The sequence below is a fragment of the Capricornis sumatraensis genome, chromosome 19 (genome assembly GCF_032405125.1).
Source record: "Capricornis sumatraensis isolate serow.1 chromosome 19, serow.2, whole genome shotgun sequence".
NCBI classification, from domain to species: Eukaryota; Metazoa; Chordata; class Mammalia; order Artiodactyla; family Bovidae; genus Capricornis; species Capricornis sumatraensis.
Genome location: NC_091087.1, coordinates 73,959,942 through 73,977,779, shown reverse-complemented (window position 1 = coordinate 73,977,779; position 17,838 = coordinate 73,959,942). Strand labels below are relative to the sequence as shown.

Below are 17,838 nucleotides of genomic sequence, written 5' to 3'. Positions count from 1 at the left end.
ACTCTCCCTCCCCACTCAAAAGCAGCTCCGTGCAGGCAGCTTAGCTGACACGCTTCCTTGTCGGTAACACTTCAAGGGGCCTGGCAGAGTGACCATAAACCCCTACCTCTGGGGCTCAGTCTTGGCCCAGGCCCCTCAGGATTCACACGTGCCGGGATCAGCCACACAGTTCACAGTTAGAGGTGACCACAGGGAAACAGGCCCATGAAGAGGACTCAACCGAAAAAACACTAACAGAAATGGGCAGCCCCTCACCCCAACTCAAGCAGTTTCATGTAGACTAAGAAGTACCAGAACCGTAATGGAAATATGCTTAAGGGGAAGGATAAGTTGGAAATTTGGGATTAGCAGATATAAGCTACTACATATAAAATAAAAACTAAAGACCTACTGTATAGCACAGGGAACTATATTCAATACCTTGTAATAACCTACAGTGAAAAAGAGTATGTAACTGAATCACTTTGCTATACACATGAAACACGATAAATCAACTATACTTCAATAACAAAAAAGGCTTTAAAATTTTCAAGGACTATAAAGGAAATTGAAACATAAGAGCAAACCACTGTCAGAAATAATTAAATATATATGAAAAAGAATCAAAAGAATTTAAAATCTCAGTGGCGGATTAAAAAGCAGATTATTCACAGCTGAAAGAAAAATCACTGAATTAGATGACAGATCTGTGCAGCAAAGATATAAATTAAGAAAGAGAAGTTGAGAGTCACAGAGGATAGAATACAAAAGTCCAACCTACATCTAACTGGGATCCCAGAAGAAAGGAAAATAGGATAAGAGAGGGCAGTGCCTTCAGAGATGAGGCTAAAAGCTATCCAAAACTAGGGAAAGGCCTGTATCCTCAGGAGCACAAGCCTTGAACAAGATTCATGAAAAGAAGTGCACACACACATATCTTTCAAACAATAAAACCTCAAAAGCAATGAGGAGATATTCATATGTCAGAGAAAAGAGGCAATAACTAAATATGAATAATTATTAATAAAAGATGTCTCAACAAAGGAGTCCTGGAGACCGTAGAGTATCATCCTCAGAGTGCTAAAAGACAGAACTGATAGCCTTGAACAGTATGTCTTTCTAAACAATTCAAAGACGGAGACACAGGAATTCTCTGGCGGTCCAGTGGTTAGGACTCAGAACTTTTACCGTGGCCTGGGTTCAATTCCTGGTCAAAGAACTAAGATCCTTGCAAGCCATGTAGCATGGCAACAAGCAAACAAAGGCAGACAGTCAGACAGACAGAGTGTCCAGAGCGCCTGATTTTGTGCTTTGAAGTACCACCGACTGCAGGACAAGAACCACCACAGGACGCACTCCAGCAAGAAGGAAAACGGTGGCAAAGGAAACTGAAATGTAACAAGGGCGGCAAGTGAAGACGCGGGTAAAACTGCGAGGAAATCTAAACAGTGATTATAAAATATAATAATAATAATGCCCAACTTGAGTAGTTAAATGTAGAATGAAAATACCAAATAGTCAGATGCATAATGAAAAAGGCCAGATAAAGCATCATAAGAAAGCTACAGACCAATATCCTTCCGTGAATACAGACACAAAAAAATCTCAACTAAAATACAGCGAGATTTTTAAAAAGGATATCATGACAAAATGTGGTTTAACGCCAGGGATGTTGCTAAACACTCTACAACACACAGGAGCACACCCCTGGGCCAAAGCGCCGTAACATCAGGTTGAGAAACCCTGACTCAAAGCACTGCAGTCAGGACGGTAAAGACAAGTGGCCTAAATATGCCGATTAGAAGGCAGCGACTGTTAAACTGGATTAATTAAAAGACCCAAATTTATGCTACCAATATGGAATGCACTGTAGATTTAAAGGCACAGACAAGTTGAAATGAAGAGTGGAGAAATAAACCATGCACACTGTAAGTTTGGAGATTTCAACACTCTTCTCACAGTATTTGGCAGAACAAATCGGTTGCAGAAGTCTTGGGAGACGGAACGATACCACTGCATTAGTCTGTGTGCGCAGAGAGCAGGCCCTGAGGATGGAATCAGACATTCAAGGCACTTACTGCGGAAAAATCTCTGAGGGAAAAAGGGATGCAGCTGGAGAAGGCAGGAAGAACTGTCAGATCACAATGCAGGCTGTGACCTTGAAGGAGGAACAGCCTGGGAGCAGCCAGGAGGTGCGCCACGGAATGAGCACGGTGGTGGCTTCGGTGGCCTCGATGGCCTTGATACACCGCCCATCCCCGTGGCTGGAAAGAAGTCAGATTACCGCCAAGTGACACATAGAGTTCAAAGACATTAACAGACTTCCCTGGTGGCGCAGAGGATAGGAATCTGCTTGCCAAGGCAGGGGACACTGGGGTCTGGGAAAATTCCGCATGCCACAGAGCAACTAAGCCCGCGGGCCGCGGCTACTGAGCCTGTGCTCTAGAGCCCGCGAGCGTGGCTGCTGAGCCTGTGCTCCGCCGCAGGAGCAGCCACCGCAGTGAGAAGCTCACAGCCTGCAACGAAGAGCAGCTCTGGCTCACCGCGACTAGGGAAGCCCGCACAGAGCAGTGAAGACCCCAGCACGGCCAAGAGGACAAATTAAAACAAAAACCAATTAAAAAAAGTATTTATTGTGAGTCCCTCTTTAAAAACAAACACACTGCCAACAATTCTACTTTATTGAGAGAGATAATATACTTAAAGATTATTTTTCATGACTGCATGGATATACAAAACCTCTTTTAAGATACCCAAACACTTAAGGTTCAAATGCACTGTTAATATCATAATTTTTAGCAATACATTTACTTCATAAAATCAATCCTTCATTTACCACATTATTTAATAATGGGATTTTTACCACACTAAGAGCATTAAGATATCAATCTAGTACTGTTTCATACAAGTCTACAAATGAGATAGACTTTAATAATATCAAGTAGCCTATATAAAAGAATTGCTAGTTTAAAATGAGATGAACTAGGTTTCAGCAGTTAAATGTTTACTGATGGCCTCACTGTGCTCGTTGTGGGGACACAAAGGTGCTGCTTTCAGGGGGTCTCATGGTCCAGGAAGGACGAGGTTAGCTCCGACATGCTCAGGAGAGGGGTGGGCAGGCAAGGTTGCTGCCTTCAGGGTGCAGTCAGCTGCACATCAAGTGTCTCGTGGCATGGTTATTTTTCATTTTCTAAAACAGTGAAATACGATCATAAATACAAGACAATATACTGACATATACATGACACCCCCCTTATGGCAGAAAGCAAAGAGGAACTAAAGAGCCTCTTGATGAAAGTGAAAAAGGAGAATAAAAAAGCTGGCTTAAAACTCAACATTCAAAAAACTAAGATCATGGCATTTGATCCCATCAGTCCAGTTCAGTTCAGTTGTCGCTCAGTCGTGTCCAACTCTTTGCAACCCCAGGAACCTCAGCACGCCAGGCCTCCCTGTCCATCACCAACTCCTGGAGTCCACTCAGACTCATGTCTGCTGAGTCACTGATGGCATCCAACCATCTCATCCTCTGTCGTCCCCTTCTCCTGCCTTAAATCTTTCCCAGCATCAGGTTGTTTCTGATTAGTCAATTCTTCACATCAGGTGACCAAGATATCGGAGTTTCAGCTTCAGCGTCAATCCTTCCAGTGAATATTCAGGACTGGTTTCCTTAAGAATGGACTAGTTGAATCTACTTGCAGTCCAAGAGACTCTCAAGTCTTCTCCAACATCACAGTTCAAAAGCATCAATTCTTCAGCACTCAGCTTTCTTTCTAGTCCAACTCTCACATCCATACATGACTACTGGAAAAACCATAGCCTTGACTAGATGGACATTTGTTGGCAAAGTAATGTCTCTGCTTTTTAATATGCTGTCTAGGTTGGTCATAACTTTTCTTCCAAGGGGCAAGCATCTTTTAATTTCATGGCTGTAGTCACCCTCTGCAGTGATTCTGGAGCCCCCAAAAATAAAGTCTGCCACTGTTTCCCCATCTATTTGCCATGAAGTGATGGGACCAGATGCCATTCTCTTAATTTTCTGAATGTTGAATTTTAAGTCAACTTGTTCACTCTCCTCTTTCACTTTCAATAGGCTCTTTAGTTCTTGTTCACTTTCTGCCATAAGGGTGATGTCATCTGCATATCTTAAGTTATTGATATTTCTCCCGGCAATCTTGATTCCAGCTTGTGCTTTATCCAGCCCAGTGTTTCTCATGATGTACTCTGCATAGAAGTTAAATAAGCAGGGTGACAACATACAGCCTTGACATACTCCTTCCCCGATTTGGAACCAGTGTGTTGTTTCATGTCCGGTTCTAACTGTTGCTTCCTGACTTGCATATAGATTTCTCAAGAGGCAGGTCAGGTGGTCTGGTATTCCCCACTCTTTAAGAATTTTCCACAGTTTGCTGTGATCCGCACAAAGGCTTTGGCATACTTAATAAAGCAGAAGTAGATGTTTCTCTGGGACTCTCCTGGTTTTTTGATGATCCAGCGGATGTTGGCAATTTGATCTCTGGTTCTTCGGCCTTTGCTAAATCCAGCTTGAACATCTGGAAGTTCATGGTTCACGTACTGTTGAAGCTGGCTTGGAGAATTTTGAGCATTACTTTGCAAGCATGTGAGATGAGTGCAATTGTGAGGTAGTTTTGAGTATTCTTTGGCATTGCCTTTCTTTGGAATTGGAATGAAAACTGACCTTTTCCAGACCTGTGGCCACTGCTGAGTTTTCCAAATTTGCTAGCATGTTGTGTGCAACACTTTCACAGCATCATCTTTTAGGGTTTGAAATAGCTCAACTGGAATTCCACCACCTCCACTAGCTTTGTTTGCAGTGATGCTTCCTAAGGCCCACTTGACTTTGCATTCCAGGATGTCTGGCTCTAGGTGAGTGATCATATCATTGTGATTATCTGGGTCGTGAAGATCTTTTTTATATAGTTCTTCTGTGTATTCTTGCCACCTCTTTTTAATATCGTCTGCTTCTGTTAGGTCCATACCATTTCTGTCCTTTCTTGTGCCCATTTTTGCATGAAATTTTCCCTTGCTATCTCTAATTTTCTTGAAGAGGCCTCTAGTCTTTCCCATTCTATTGTTTTCCTCTATTTCTTTGCACTGATTACTGAGGAAGGCTTTCTTATCTCTCTTTGCTATTCTTTGGAACTCTGCATTCAAATGGGTATATCTTCTTTTTTTCTCCTTTGCCTTTCACTTCTCTTCTTTTTATAGCTATTTGTAAGGCCTCCTCAGACAACCATTTTTCCTTTTTGCATTTCTTTTTATTGGGGATGGTCTTGATTCCTGCCTCCTGAACAATGTCACGAACCTCCGTCCATAGTTCTTCAGGCACTCTATCAGATCTAATCCCTTGAATCTATTTCTCAATTCCATTGTAAAATTTAAGGGATTTGATTTAGGTCATACCTGAATAGTCTAGTGGTTTTCCCTACTTTCTTCAATTTAAGTCTGAATTTGGCAACAAGAAGTTCATGATCTGAGCCATAGTCAGCTCCCGGTCTTGTTTTTGCTGACTGTATAGAGCTTCTCCATCTTCAGCTGCAAAGAACATAATCAATCTGATTTTGGTATTGACCATCTGGTGATGTCCATGTGTAGTCTTCTCTTGTGTTGTTGGAAGAGGGTGTTTGCTATGACCAGTGCATTCTCTTGGCAAAACTCTGAGCCTTTGCCCTGCTTCATTCTGTACTCCACAGCCAACTTTGCCTGTTACTCCAGGTATTTCTTGACTTCCTACTTTTGCATTCCAGTCCCCTATAATGAAAAGGACATCTTTTGGGGGTATTAGTTCTAGAAGGCCTTGTAGGTCTTCATAGAACTGTCCAACTTTTTCAGCATTACTGATTGGGGCATAGATTTGGATTACTGTGACACTGAATGGTTTGCCTTGGAAATGAACAGAGATCACTCTGTCATTTTTGAGATCACATCCAAGAACTGCATTTGACTATGATGGCTACTCCATTTCTTCTAAGGGATTCCTGCTCACAATAGTAGATGTAATGGTCATCTGAGTTAAATTCACGAATTCCAGTCCCTTTTAGTTTGCTGATTCCTAAAATGTCGATGTTCACTCTTGCTATCTCCTGTCTGACCACTTCCAATTTGCCTCGATTCATGGACTTAACATTCCAGGTTCCTATGCAATATTGCTCTTTGCAGCATCGGACTTTACTTCCATCACCAGTCACATCCACAACTGAGTGTTGTTTTTGCTTTGGCTCTGTCTCTTCATTCTTCCTGGAGTTAGTTCTCCACTGATCTCCAGTAGCATATTGGCACCTACCGACCTGGAGAGTTCCTCTTTCAGTGTCCTACCTCTTTGTCTTTTCGTACTGTTCATGGGGTTCTCAAGGCAAGAATACTGAAGTGGTTTGCCATTCCCTTCTCCAGTGGTCCCATCACTTCATGGCAAATAGGTAGGGAAGCAATGGAAACAGTGACAGATTTTATTTTCTTGGGCTCCAAAATCACTGCAGATGGTGACCACAGCCATGAAATTAAAAGACACTCTTTCCTTGGAAGAAAAGCTATGACCTACCTAGACAGCATATTAAAAAGCAGAGACATTACTTTGCCAATAAAGGTCCATCTAGTCAAAGCTATGGTTTTTCCAGTAGTCATGTATGGATGTGAGAGTTGGACTATAAACAAAGCTAAGCACCAAAGAACTGATGCTTTTGAACTGGGGTGCTAGAGAAGACTCTTTAGAGTCCCTTGGACTGCAAGGAGATCAAACCAGTCAATCCTAAAGGAAATCAGTCCTGAATATTCACTGGAAAGACTGATGCTGAAGCTGAAGCTCCAATACCTTAGCCACCTGATGCGAAGAACTGACTCATTTCCCTGATGCTGGGAAAGACTGAAGGCAGGAGACGGGGATGACAGAGGATGAGATGCCTGGATGGCATCACTGACTCGACGGACATGAGTTTAAGCAAGCTCCAGGAGCTGGTGATGGACAGGGAGGCCTGGCGTGCTGCAGTCCATGGGATTGCAGGGAGCTGATGCGACTCAGCAACTGCACTGGACTGACACACACGATCACACAAACAGCTGGAAGAGCCGTCACAGAGTGAGCGCCTGTGGAGCTCCCACCCGCCTGGGAAAGAGGACCCCAAGAGCACCTTTGAAGCCCTCTATGCCCTGCATCACCCCCCGCCCCGCAACCTGACTGCATTGCTGCATCAGACCACCACTGTGGAACTGGGATCCATCACTCCCACGCTCTTATTCAGAGCTTTCATGCTTGTGTGTTTACACACAGAAGTGTAGAGAAGTTCCTAAGACACAGATCCACACTGGTGAATGGGCACCCTTGAGGGATCTGCCCTCAAGCTTCCTGATCCAGGTATTCAATTCGTTCCGTGTCCTGCTGTTCATCAGCCCAGGAGGGTTGTTTTGTGATCATCCAACTCACACGGAGCTGAACCCCAAAGCCAATGCACGATTACTTCACAGTGAATGAACGCTCGCACAAACCAGGAGGCTCATGTAGGACAACCGGCACTCTGCCCCCACTGGCCGATGTAGGTGGGCAGCAAGTTCTAGTTCAAAAGCTGCTCAGCAAGCATGGGGCAACTTCTGAGGAAACCTCAGTAAGCCTCAGGGCCAGCCACACCAAGGGCATCAGAGCCCTCAGGGAATCGCTACCCCCACCTCCTGCAAAGCCCGGTTCAGCCCAACGGTTAGTTTCCCAAGGTTACCCAGCAGCCTGCCGGCCTCCCCTCCGTCATACACTCTTCTTTTTGAAATGAAGACAGTTCTGTCCTCTTCTGCCTTGGGAGGCACTCTTCTGTCTCTTTAAGGAGACTCTGTCCTCCGAAGAGCTTATCTATTACGTGTTTAACGCTTCTATTTCCCTCCTTTCCAGCTTCCAGGGAGGGAAGTGGGGACACTTCTTGTTGCCTCTATGTGGCAACTTAACTTCCTCAAACAGGAATCTAGTAATTAGCTCAAGAGAAAAAGCTCTGATTTGCAAGAAGCCAGCAGTGGTTTTCTGGACAATCACTTCACCAATAGGTCTTAGCCAAGTTTCTTAGGCTCCTTGGCAGGCACTTTTCCCCTATACACAAAACAAAAAACATCAGGGAAAAAGTGTTCTTTGTGAGCAAGCTCAAGGAAGCTGTGAAGTCTGACAAGGCTTTCTTTATGAGCTGCTTTTGGTGTGTCAAAGCTGAACCTTCAGTAGAAACTCAGCACATCAAGTAACCAACAGATCTGAACTACTTAGAAATGTTTAAGAAGAGTCAAATAAGATATAAACGCACTAAATTCATAAGAAATGTTTCACTATTCTTCTTTACTAGCAAAGAACCACAGTTTAATAAACCACCGTTTAACTGAAACCAAAGTTTCAATATTTATACAACTTTTTAATGATCTCAAAGTTAAACCAAGGCATCTTCTTCTGGAACAATTTCCCGAGGCAAATTGGAGTAGGAAAGGTCTACTAGGCTTGAAGGAAGTCGCAGGGGCCTGAGACTATCAGTAGGGATGATCTTAGGACAGAGAGAAGGCAGATTACCTACAGAAAAACAATTAGACCTCCAGCAGAAGTCTCAGCAGTCCAAAGACAATGGTATAGTACCTTTGAAGTGCTAAGACAAAATAACCATACATAGTGAGGTAGGGATCAAGTTTCACTTCCACCCCTACATTCATGTCCAACTGCTCACATCATTTACCAGAAAATCTTTGTATTATCACTTTGTGTTCATATACATGCGGATTTTCTGGCTTCTCTAGTCTGTTCCAATGACCTCTTTATCTATTTTTGTAGTAGTACCACACTGTCTTAATCACCAAAGCTTTATAAGTCTTGTTACTCAGCAACAAGTGTAGAGTTATTACTTCCATCAGGACACGGGAGGCATTAGATACACACACCTCTGGCTGACATGGTGATTCAAAAGCTCTCATTTCTGCATCACTTTAAAAAATACAACAGGCATCAGTCAATGAGCCGTTCACAACGTCCCCTCACACGCCCAGGGCTCCCCTCCCTTCCCCCGGGGCCCTCCAGCGGGAAGCTCCTCCTGGGGAGCTGCTCACTCTCGAGGTCTGTGTTCGCCTGTCACCTGCTCAGTGAGCAGCCACTCCTGCTGGCAACTCCCCTCCCCCCTCCCCTAGCGCTGCTCCCCTCCCGGCCAAGCGGCCTTCTTGCACTCATCTTTTGTTCTGCGCGTTAGAGCTGGTGTGCTCTCCACTGCATTTCCAAGTCCTAAAATGGGCCTGGCACAGGGTAAATACTCAATAAACACTTGCTGAATAAATTCACCAGAGACCAGTACAGAAAAGTAGCAGAAATGAGAACTCGCACAGCTAGGCTTAACGCAAAGACAGTTTTGAAGGCAAATCTATGAAATTTCAACAACGTGCTAGGTGCTAAGGAGAGATCACACATTTAATTTCAAAGCAAAAGACCAGAAACTCCGGTCGGCTTATCTTTCTGACTTTCTGGTCTCTTCTTACGTGTGTTACACCCGTATATCTAACAACAGGGTTATAACACTTCTGTCCTTATTAGCTCCTCACAGCATTTCCTCCATGCTTTTGCACTTAGCAAGGAAGCATTTCCTGTGTTTCCATCTGCCCTCTCCCACTAACTTGTGTAAGAAAAAAGGTTTCTAAAAGCATTATTCTTGAAAACACCTCAGACTTTATCATATAAAAGATCTGCTTTCTTCTTTTGGAAAACAGCTTCATTTAAAAACATAATCTTTCACCCATGCATGCCACACATGGATTTATTAGAGGGTAAGCTAATTTTTGTCCTTTTATACAGCTGTGAAGTTCTCACAGCAAGTACACTGGGGTGGTTTGCCATTTTCTATACCAGTGAGGCAGAAAGCGAAGAGGAACTAAGGAGCTTCTTGAAGAGGGTGCAGGAGGAGAGTGGACGAGCCAGCTTAAAACTAAGTATTAGAAACCTCAGATCATGGCATCCGGCCCCATCACTGCATGGCAAGCAGAGGGAGAAAAGGTGAGAGCAGTGACAGATTTCCTCTTCTTGGGCTCTAAAATCACTTTGCGTGGTGACTGCAGCCATGAAATCAGAAGATGTTTGCCTCTTGGAAGGAAAGCTACAACAAACCTAGACAGTGTGCTGAAAAGCAGAGACGTTACCCTGCCGACAAAGGCCTACAGTCAAGGCTGTGGTCTTCCCAGTGGTCACACACAGTTGTGAGAGCTGGACCGTAAAGAAGGCAGAGTGCCCAAGAATTGATGCCTTTGAACTGTGATGCTGGAGAAGCCTCGCGAGAGTCCCAGGGACTGCAAAGAGATCAAACCAGTCCATCTTAAGGGAAGTCAACCCTGAATACTCAACGGAAGGATTGACCCTGAAGTTGAAACTCCAGTAATTTGGTCATCTGATACCATCAGCCGATTCACTGGAAAATTCCCTGATGCTGGGAAAGACTGAGGGCAGAAGAGGAGGGAGTCAGAGGATAAGATGGCTAGATGGCATCACTGATGCGATGGATATGAACTTGGGCAGACTTCTGGAGATGGTGAGGGATACAGAGGTCTGGTGTGCTGCAGTCTATGGGGTCACAAAGAGTCAGACACAACTGGGCAACTGAACGACAACAGCGAAACGAGTTTGTGTTTACCTTCCCATAACATCTCAGACATTCCCTAAACCAAACTGGTTGAGGGGCTTCCCTCATGGTCCAGTGGTTAAGGCTGTGCACTTCCACTGCAGTGGGGCATGGGTTGAACCCTGGTTGGGAAACTAAGATCCCATATGCCTCAGTGTGGCCAAAATTTTAAAAAACAAACAAACAAACAAAACCTAGCTGATGCACCTCCCAACTGTCACTAGGAAATTCCAAAGAATCTCTTAATTGACCTGTTTCCACTGTCCTCTAGATCCAGGCTTTTGTGGAGGCCCTGCCTTCTCACTAGGAAGACAGCAAAATGGTTAGGCAACCAGCTATGTGGCTTGGGGCAGGAATCTCACTGTTTCTTTATCCGTAAAATACAGTGATTGTGCCAAATGACTCTAAGACTCCCAGCTCTGAAACCGAAAATTACAGGAACAATGACATATTTAATTCATCCTCAGCTCACGCAACTAGTGACGGACAGTCAAAGCTCAAAGCAAGTCTTTGTTGTTGTGTTTATACAAGTAACAGATGAATATGTACTTACTGTCCAAATTCTAACAAGTCCACAATATTTAACATAAAAAATAATAAAGTAAAAAAAAAAAGAAAGATACTTCCATTCTCCTTCCTGCCCCCATGCTCAGTCCCCTCTATCCTCATAACGAAGAGCTGGGAGGTATTCCTGCAGAGCCTTTCCTATGTGTTTACATACAGATATTTAACTTTGTTTAAAACCCTAATATTCTAAATCAAATTCTCTGTTCTCACCAAAACGAGAAGTTTTATTTTCTACTTCCTTTGTGATTCTCCACAATATGCTTATATTTTATACTCAAAGGGTATTCAAAAACACTTTTGATACTCAGAGTTGCTAAGTGTGGATTTGGGCCCAGTAAAATATGCTTTCTTATGGCCCTATGCATAGGACTTCCCAGGGTCCCCATCCACCTTCCTGGGTCGGGTCATCTGCACCAGAGCCCCCCAGTCTTGCTCGTCCCTGCAGAGGCTGTCCGCACACGGCACACCCCTTCAGAGTTCATGGGGCTCATCTGATAAACAGAAAACTAGTTCCAGTAAAACTAGGAAACTGGCATCAGATGCAATTTGTACTTTCACTCTGGGGAGGACTAAACTCTTGCTTAAGTTTTTTTTTCAGTTTGGAGGCAGAAACTTTAAAAATAGTTATAGGCACGCCTCGTTTTATTGTGCTTCACGGATACAGTGTTATTTTACAAATTGAAGGTCTGTGGTCTTTACGTAAAGTGCTCCAATTTAAATTTATTGAGGAGTGTTTTACGACCAAGAATACAGTCTGTCCTGGTGACTGTTCCATGTTCACTTGTAAAGAATGTGCTCTGAGCTGCTGTTGGGTGGAGTGCTCTATAAACATCACTTAGATCACAAAGGTAGATGGGCCTGCTCGGGTCTGCTACACGCCTGCTGATTTTCTGTCTGCTGCTATTACTGACAGTGGGGTGTTGACATCTCCAGCTAGAACTGCAGATTTTCCTCCTTCTTCTTTCAGCTGTGTCAGCTGTTGCTTCATTTGTCGTGAAGCCCTGTCATTAAGGAGCACAACACACTATGGACCACGGTAGGGCCACTGCGCCGTCCCACTGAACCGCCACTCTTGTCATTGAATACTGTCTCTCTGGTTATTTCCTTGCTCAGAGGGCTACTCTGATGTTAATACAGCCACTCGGCACTCTGTTTGTAATACTTTCATTTGCTCATGTTTGGCTGTGCTGGGTCTTTCTTGCCGCGTGGGCTTTTCTCCAGTCTCAGCGAGTGGGGGCACTCTGCGGCTGCGGAGCAAGGGCTTTTTCTTACAGTGGCCCCCTTGTTGCGGAGCCTGGGCTCTAGGGCACGGGGGCGTCAGGAGCCGCGGCAGCACTGAGGGCTCTAAGGCGCAGGCTCGGGAGCTGTCGCCCAGGCTTAGTTGCTCCGCGGCATGTGCCACCTTCCCGGGCCAGGGATCGACCCTGTGTCTCCTGCATTGGCAGGTGGATTCTTTACCGCTGAGCCACCAGGGAAGCCCTCAACGTTCTTCTGATAAGCATTTACATGGTACATTTTTTCATCCTTTTACTTTTTATCCGTTGACATGTGATTATATTTGAATGGGTTTCTTATAAACAACAAATCGTTGTTTATGCGTTTTTTTCCATCCCAATAATTTTTTTAAATTGATGTGTATGGATCATTTTCATTTAATATAATTATTGGCATGTTTTGATTTAAGTCTATGATTTTGTTTTTTGTTTGTTACTCCTGTTTTTCCTTCTTCTGTTTAACCTTTAGTGTTTTCCTGAGAACTGTCTCAATATATTTAACATTCTATTTTGGTATGTCTATAGGAATTTTTTTTTAATTTTTTTTAAATTTTTTTATTTTTTTTTTAATTTTAAAATCTTTTAATTCTTACATGTGTTCCCAAACATGAACCCCCCTCCCCTCCCTCCCCATAACATCTCAGTGGGTCATCCCCATGCAAGGAATTTTTACTATACCATGCTGTACAGCGGTTTTAAGTGGCTGCTCTAAGGATTACCATATCAAATGCGGGAGATACACAAATACACACGTGCGCGTACATATACACACACAACTTTTCAACATCTATTTAGACTCAGCATTTAACCTCTTCAAGTAGAATGAAGAAACCCTACTACCCTATAGGTCCCTTACTCTCCCCTCTTACATTATAATTCTTTTATATATTACTCCATGTGTATAAACTGAAAACTCAATCAGACAATGATATAATTTTTTTCTGTCAAATATATTTTTTAAAAACTCAAGAGGAAGAAAACAGCCTAGTATATTTACTATTATTCTTCCTTCTTTACTGATGTTCCAAGTTTCCTTCTGGTATCAGCTATCATTTGTCTAAAGAACTTCCTGAAGCAATTATTTAGAGACGGTGTGCTGGCAATGAATCCCCTTAGTTTTCCTCCATCTGAGAACATTTTTATTTCACCTTCTTTCCTAATACATTTTTGCTGGATAAAAATTCTGAGCTGACAGTTCTTTTCTTTCAACACCTTCTACATGCTGTACCAGCATCTTCTAGCCCCCATAGTTTCTGATGAGAGATTTCCCATCATTCAGGTAATTGTCCCCTACAAGCAATGTGTCATTTTCTCTGTCTGCTTTTAAGATTTCTGTCTTGAGTTTTTAGATGTTTGATTAGGATGCGTCTAGGCATGGATTTCTTTGGTCTATCGTGTGCAAGGGGCGGTCACTGCTGGAGTCATTAAGTTTTCCTTGTTCAGTGCTAAACTATTTGAGAGATTTCAGATTAATTCATAACCACTGCACAGCAAGGAAATCAAACCAGTCAATCCTAAAGGAAATCAACCCTGAATATTCAGTGGAAGGACTGATGATGAAGTTGAAGCTCCAATACTTTGGCCACCTGAAGAACCGACTCATTGGAAAAGATCCTGATGCTGGGAAAGACTGAGGGTAGGAGAAGGGGGTGGCAGGATGAGCTGGTTGGATGGCATCACCAACTCGATGGGCATGAGTTTGGGCCAGCTCCGGGAGACAGTGGAGGACAGGGAGGCCTGGCGTGCTGCAGTCCATGAGGTCTCGCAGTCAGACATGACTGAGCAGCTGAACAAAAACAACAGTTCATAGCCACAGTTTTAAAAGATTAATTATGTAATGGTCTTAAATGTTTGGGGAATTAGATCAGTCAAACCCATGCCCTATTAATCAAGAAAAGAAACGGCAATCCTTTAAATTTTCATACAAAAAATACAAATATAAACTCCAGAGCCCATCTGCCCAAGTTCAGACCACGGTGTCACCCCTTCTGACTATCTCGCAAGTCACGCAGCCTCTCTGAGCTTCAGCTGTCTCCCTGACAGAACGGAGATGACGAAACAACATGGAGTTGTTCTGTCTACCTCACAGAGTTCTGTGGGGATAAAATGAGTGAATATGTGTAAAGGGTTTAGAATAATGCCTGGCACATAGTATGGATGCTAACCATTTGTGTTATTTTAATTGAGTACAGAGGCTTAAGAAAAACCAACTTTATAAATTAAACTTTAATAAGTTGATACTGATTAAAATATAGATTTTTGCAAATACTTCTCTTAAATACAAAAGCCATGTCTTAGTCTGCAAAAGTCCACTAACCACAGTGTAGAGCCCCAAGTGGCAGGAGCCACACCTCAGTCACCCTTGAGTCTCTCACAAAACCCACGTTCTTACAAATCACAGACCCTGACGAGACAGGGGAGTACGGTGGTGGTGCATCCCCAACACCTACAACAGACGGAGCTGCCTGAGTCAGCAGCCCAGAAGAGATGTCGGTCAGGACCCCAACAGCAGGGCGCTACAGAAGTGCCCTCATTTAAGACGTACGCGTTCTGGCACCTAGCCAACACTGATCCTGACCCATTTTTCTTAATAATTTTGCCAGAATACCTAGAGATTACTTGGGTCAGTCAGTGAACACACTCTTGAGAAAACACTCAGAAAACACTTTCAGACACTTCTCTGGTGGTCCAGGGATTAAGACCCCATGCTCCCACCGGTGGGGACCCAAGTCCTATCCTGCACGCCACGTGGTATGGCCAAAAAATTTTAAAAAAAGAAGAAGAAGAAAAAAAAACCCATTTAGAAAATTGTGCCTATTTTCAAAGTTCAAAGTGTTAAACACTATAACGCTCTCTTTAAAGTGATGCTGGATTTTTGGAGGCAAGAAAGACAAGTTAAAACATTACATTTTTAGTTGCACTCCACCTGAAAGGTGGCTCTAAGGTGCTCTTTGGGTAGGACACTCAGGCCATACTTCAGCAACTCAGAAGTAACCCCTCATCCTGGGACTCGCAGGCGTGTTACACACCAGCCAGGGCCCCACACGCTCAGGGGGAGACAAGTGGCACCCACCTCGAAGTTGTACTTCCTCATCTGGTCGTGCCGCCGGCAGTACAGGTAGAGCATGCCGATGCTGCTGCCCACGGCGATGTAGTCCCCGTTGGTGTCGAGGGCCGTGAGGTAGACCACCAGCGAGCGGAACCCCTTCTGGATCTTCGTGGGGATGGCATTGAGCAGGTAGTACAGAGGGCAGAACTCTCTGAAGGTAACAGGCTCCGACACAGACGCCATGGCCAAGGTCTCCACCGCTGATCATCAGGCAAGACGAGGGATTTTAGCCGGCATCCGGGGAAACCTGGGGCTGAAGCACAAGGTATGACAACGCTTTCGATGTCTGGTCATGCAAAGGCAAATCAGAGTTCACAGTGGGAACAAGGAAGTTTCAGGTGGATACAAACTACAGTCAGAGCCTAATTACACAGGGAAAGTAAACTAAGTGCCATTAAGATTACTTTTGGGGACTTCCCTGGTGGGGCACTGGGTGAGAGTCTGCTGCCAGTGCAGGGGACACGGGTTCGATCCCTTCGGGAAGATTCGGCCCACGCACCGCAAGTGCTGAGTCTGCACTTGGGAGCCCTCAAGCCGCAACCCCCGAGCCTGCCCTCTAGAGTCCGTGCTCCACAGCAGGAGAAACTTCGGTGATGAGAGGCCCGTGCACCACACTAGAGCGGAGTCACTGCTCACTGCAAGTAGAGGAAGCGCGCAAGGGCAAAGACCCACACAGCCACAAATAAGCGAATGAGCCAAAATCACAATCCAAAACTCACTGCACTATTTTCTGCCCCCTGTAATTTATATCATGATAAATGGTGGGCAAGGGGTGGGAAGAATATTAAAGACAGCTCTGAATCTCAAGCAGTGTATGATCTAGTCAGGGAGGCAAAAGAACCTGAAAAGACACAAAACCAGGTATGACTGGTGCTAACCTGTGGGTCTCAATGAGAAGGAGAGAGCTAGCATGGACCAGAGTGTGGAGAAAGCTTCTCTGAAAACATTCGAAACTCTGAAGCCCACCAGGAAGCACAGAACACGGAAAAGAGGAATTCCCTGGCATCCCAATGGTTAGGACTCCGCTTCCACTGCCGGGGGCACGGGTTCGATCCCTGATCGGTAAACTAAGATCCCACATGCCATGCCGCCAAAAAGATGATAACAGTGATGTGTACAAGGCAGTGGAGACGCTGCGCTGGGAGAGCAGTGGGCCAGCCCAGGCGGAGGATGCCGTCTGCAGGGCGAGAAACGCCCACAGCCTCCTCAGCCACACAGCGCCTCCCCGCGCCACCCTGCCGCCCACACCTCTCGGAAATGTGGATTCAAACCTTCCCTTGGACTTCTCCAGGGGCTCAGTGGGAAGAAATCTGCCTATCAATGCAGGAGACATGGGTTCGGTCCCTGATCTGGGAAGACCCCACCTGCCACGGAGCAACTAAGCCCGACCGCCACAACTACTGAGCCTGTGCTCTCGAGCCTGGGGTCCGCCACTGCTGAGCCCACGTGCCCTCCAGTCAGTGCTCTGGCAGCAAGAGGAGCCACGGTGGTGAGAAGCCTGCACACCACAGAGAGAGAGCGGTCCCTGCTTGCTGCAACTAGAGAAAAGCCCACCCAGCAGCAAGACCCAGCACAAGCACAAATAGATAATTTTTCTAAAAAAAGCTTCCCTCAATAAAGATGCTCAATCATCACATAGTATGTTATAATTTATGAAGCGCTCACTCATCCATTAAATCCTTACCCTACAAACTTTTACATGAGCTACCAAGGGCCAGAGGACCACAGGACTTGTCCAAGGCCGTGTGGACAAGACCTGAATCTATGCCTTTTCACCCTTCAAGTCCTCCAAGTGAAAGTTGCTCAGTTGTGTCTGACTCTTTGCGACCCCACGGACTACACAGTCCATGGAATACTCTAGCCAGAACACTAGAGTGGGTTGCCTTTCCTTTCTCCAGGGGATCTTCCCAACCCAGGAATTGAACCCAGGTCTCCCGCATTGCGAGTGGGTGCTTTACCAGCTGAGCCACAAGGGAAGCCCAAGCACACTGGAGTGGGTAGTCTATCCCTTCTCCAGAGGATCTTCCGGACCCAGGAATCGAACTGGGACCTCCGGCACTGCAGGCAGATTCTTTGCCAGCTGAGCAGTCCTGAGCCGTTTCCAAAAGGCTCGCCATCACACCCCGCCGCTGCTGCGCTTTCTCCACACGCTCTCTTCCTCTCCTGTTGACGGCCTTCTCTGCCTGAACCCCACTGGTGTAAGCCCCCCAAGAAAGCAGAGCCCACACATCCACTTCACTCACCCTTCTAGCCCCTGGCACCTAGAAAAGGTTCAGGCACATCAGAGGCA

The 17,838-nt window shown here is 45.0% G+C and overlaps 1 protein-coding gene across 1 annotated transcript in view; it reads right to left on the bottom strand.

The window, feature by feature from the left end:
* TECPR2 (tectonin beta-propeller repeat containing 2) overlaps positions 1-15,731 on the bottom strand; it is an 84,295-nt gene extending 68,564 nt beyond the window's left edge. The window contains exon 1 of the mRNA XM_068991315.1: positions 15,513-15,731. Within this exon, the coding sequence (XP_068847416.1) occupies positions 15,513-15,731 (219 nt within the window). The remainder of the gene's footprint in view (positions 1-15,512) is intronic.
* Positions 15,732-17,838: the final 2,107 nt, after the last annotated feature.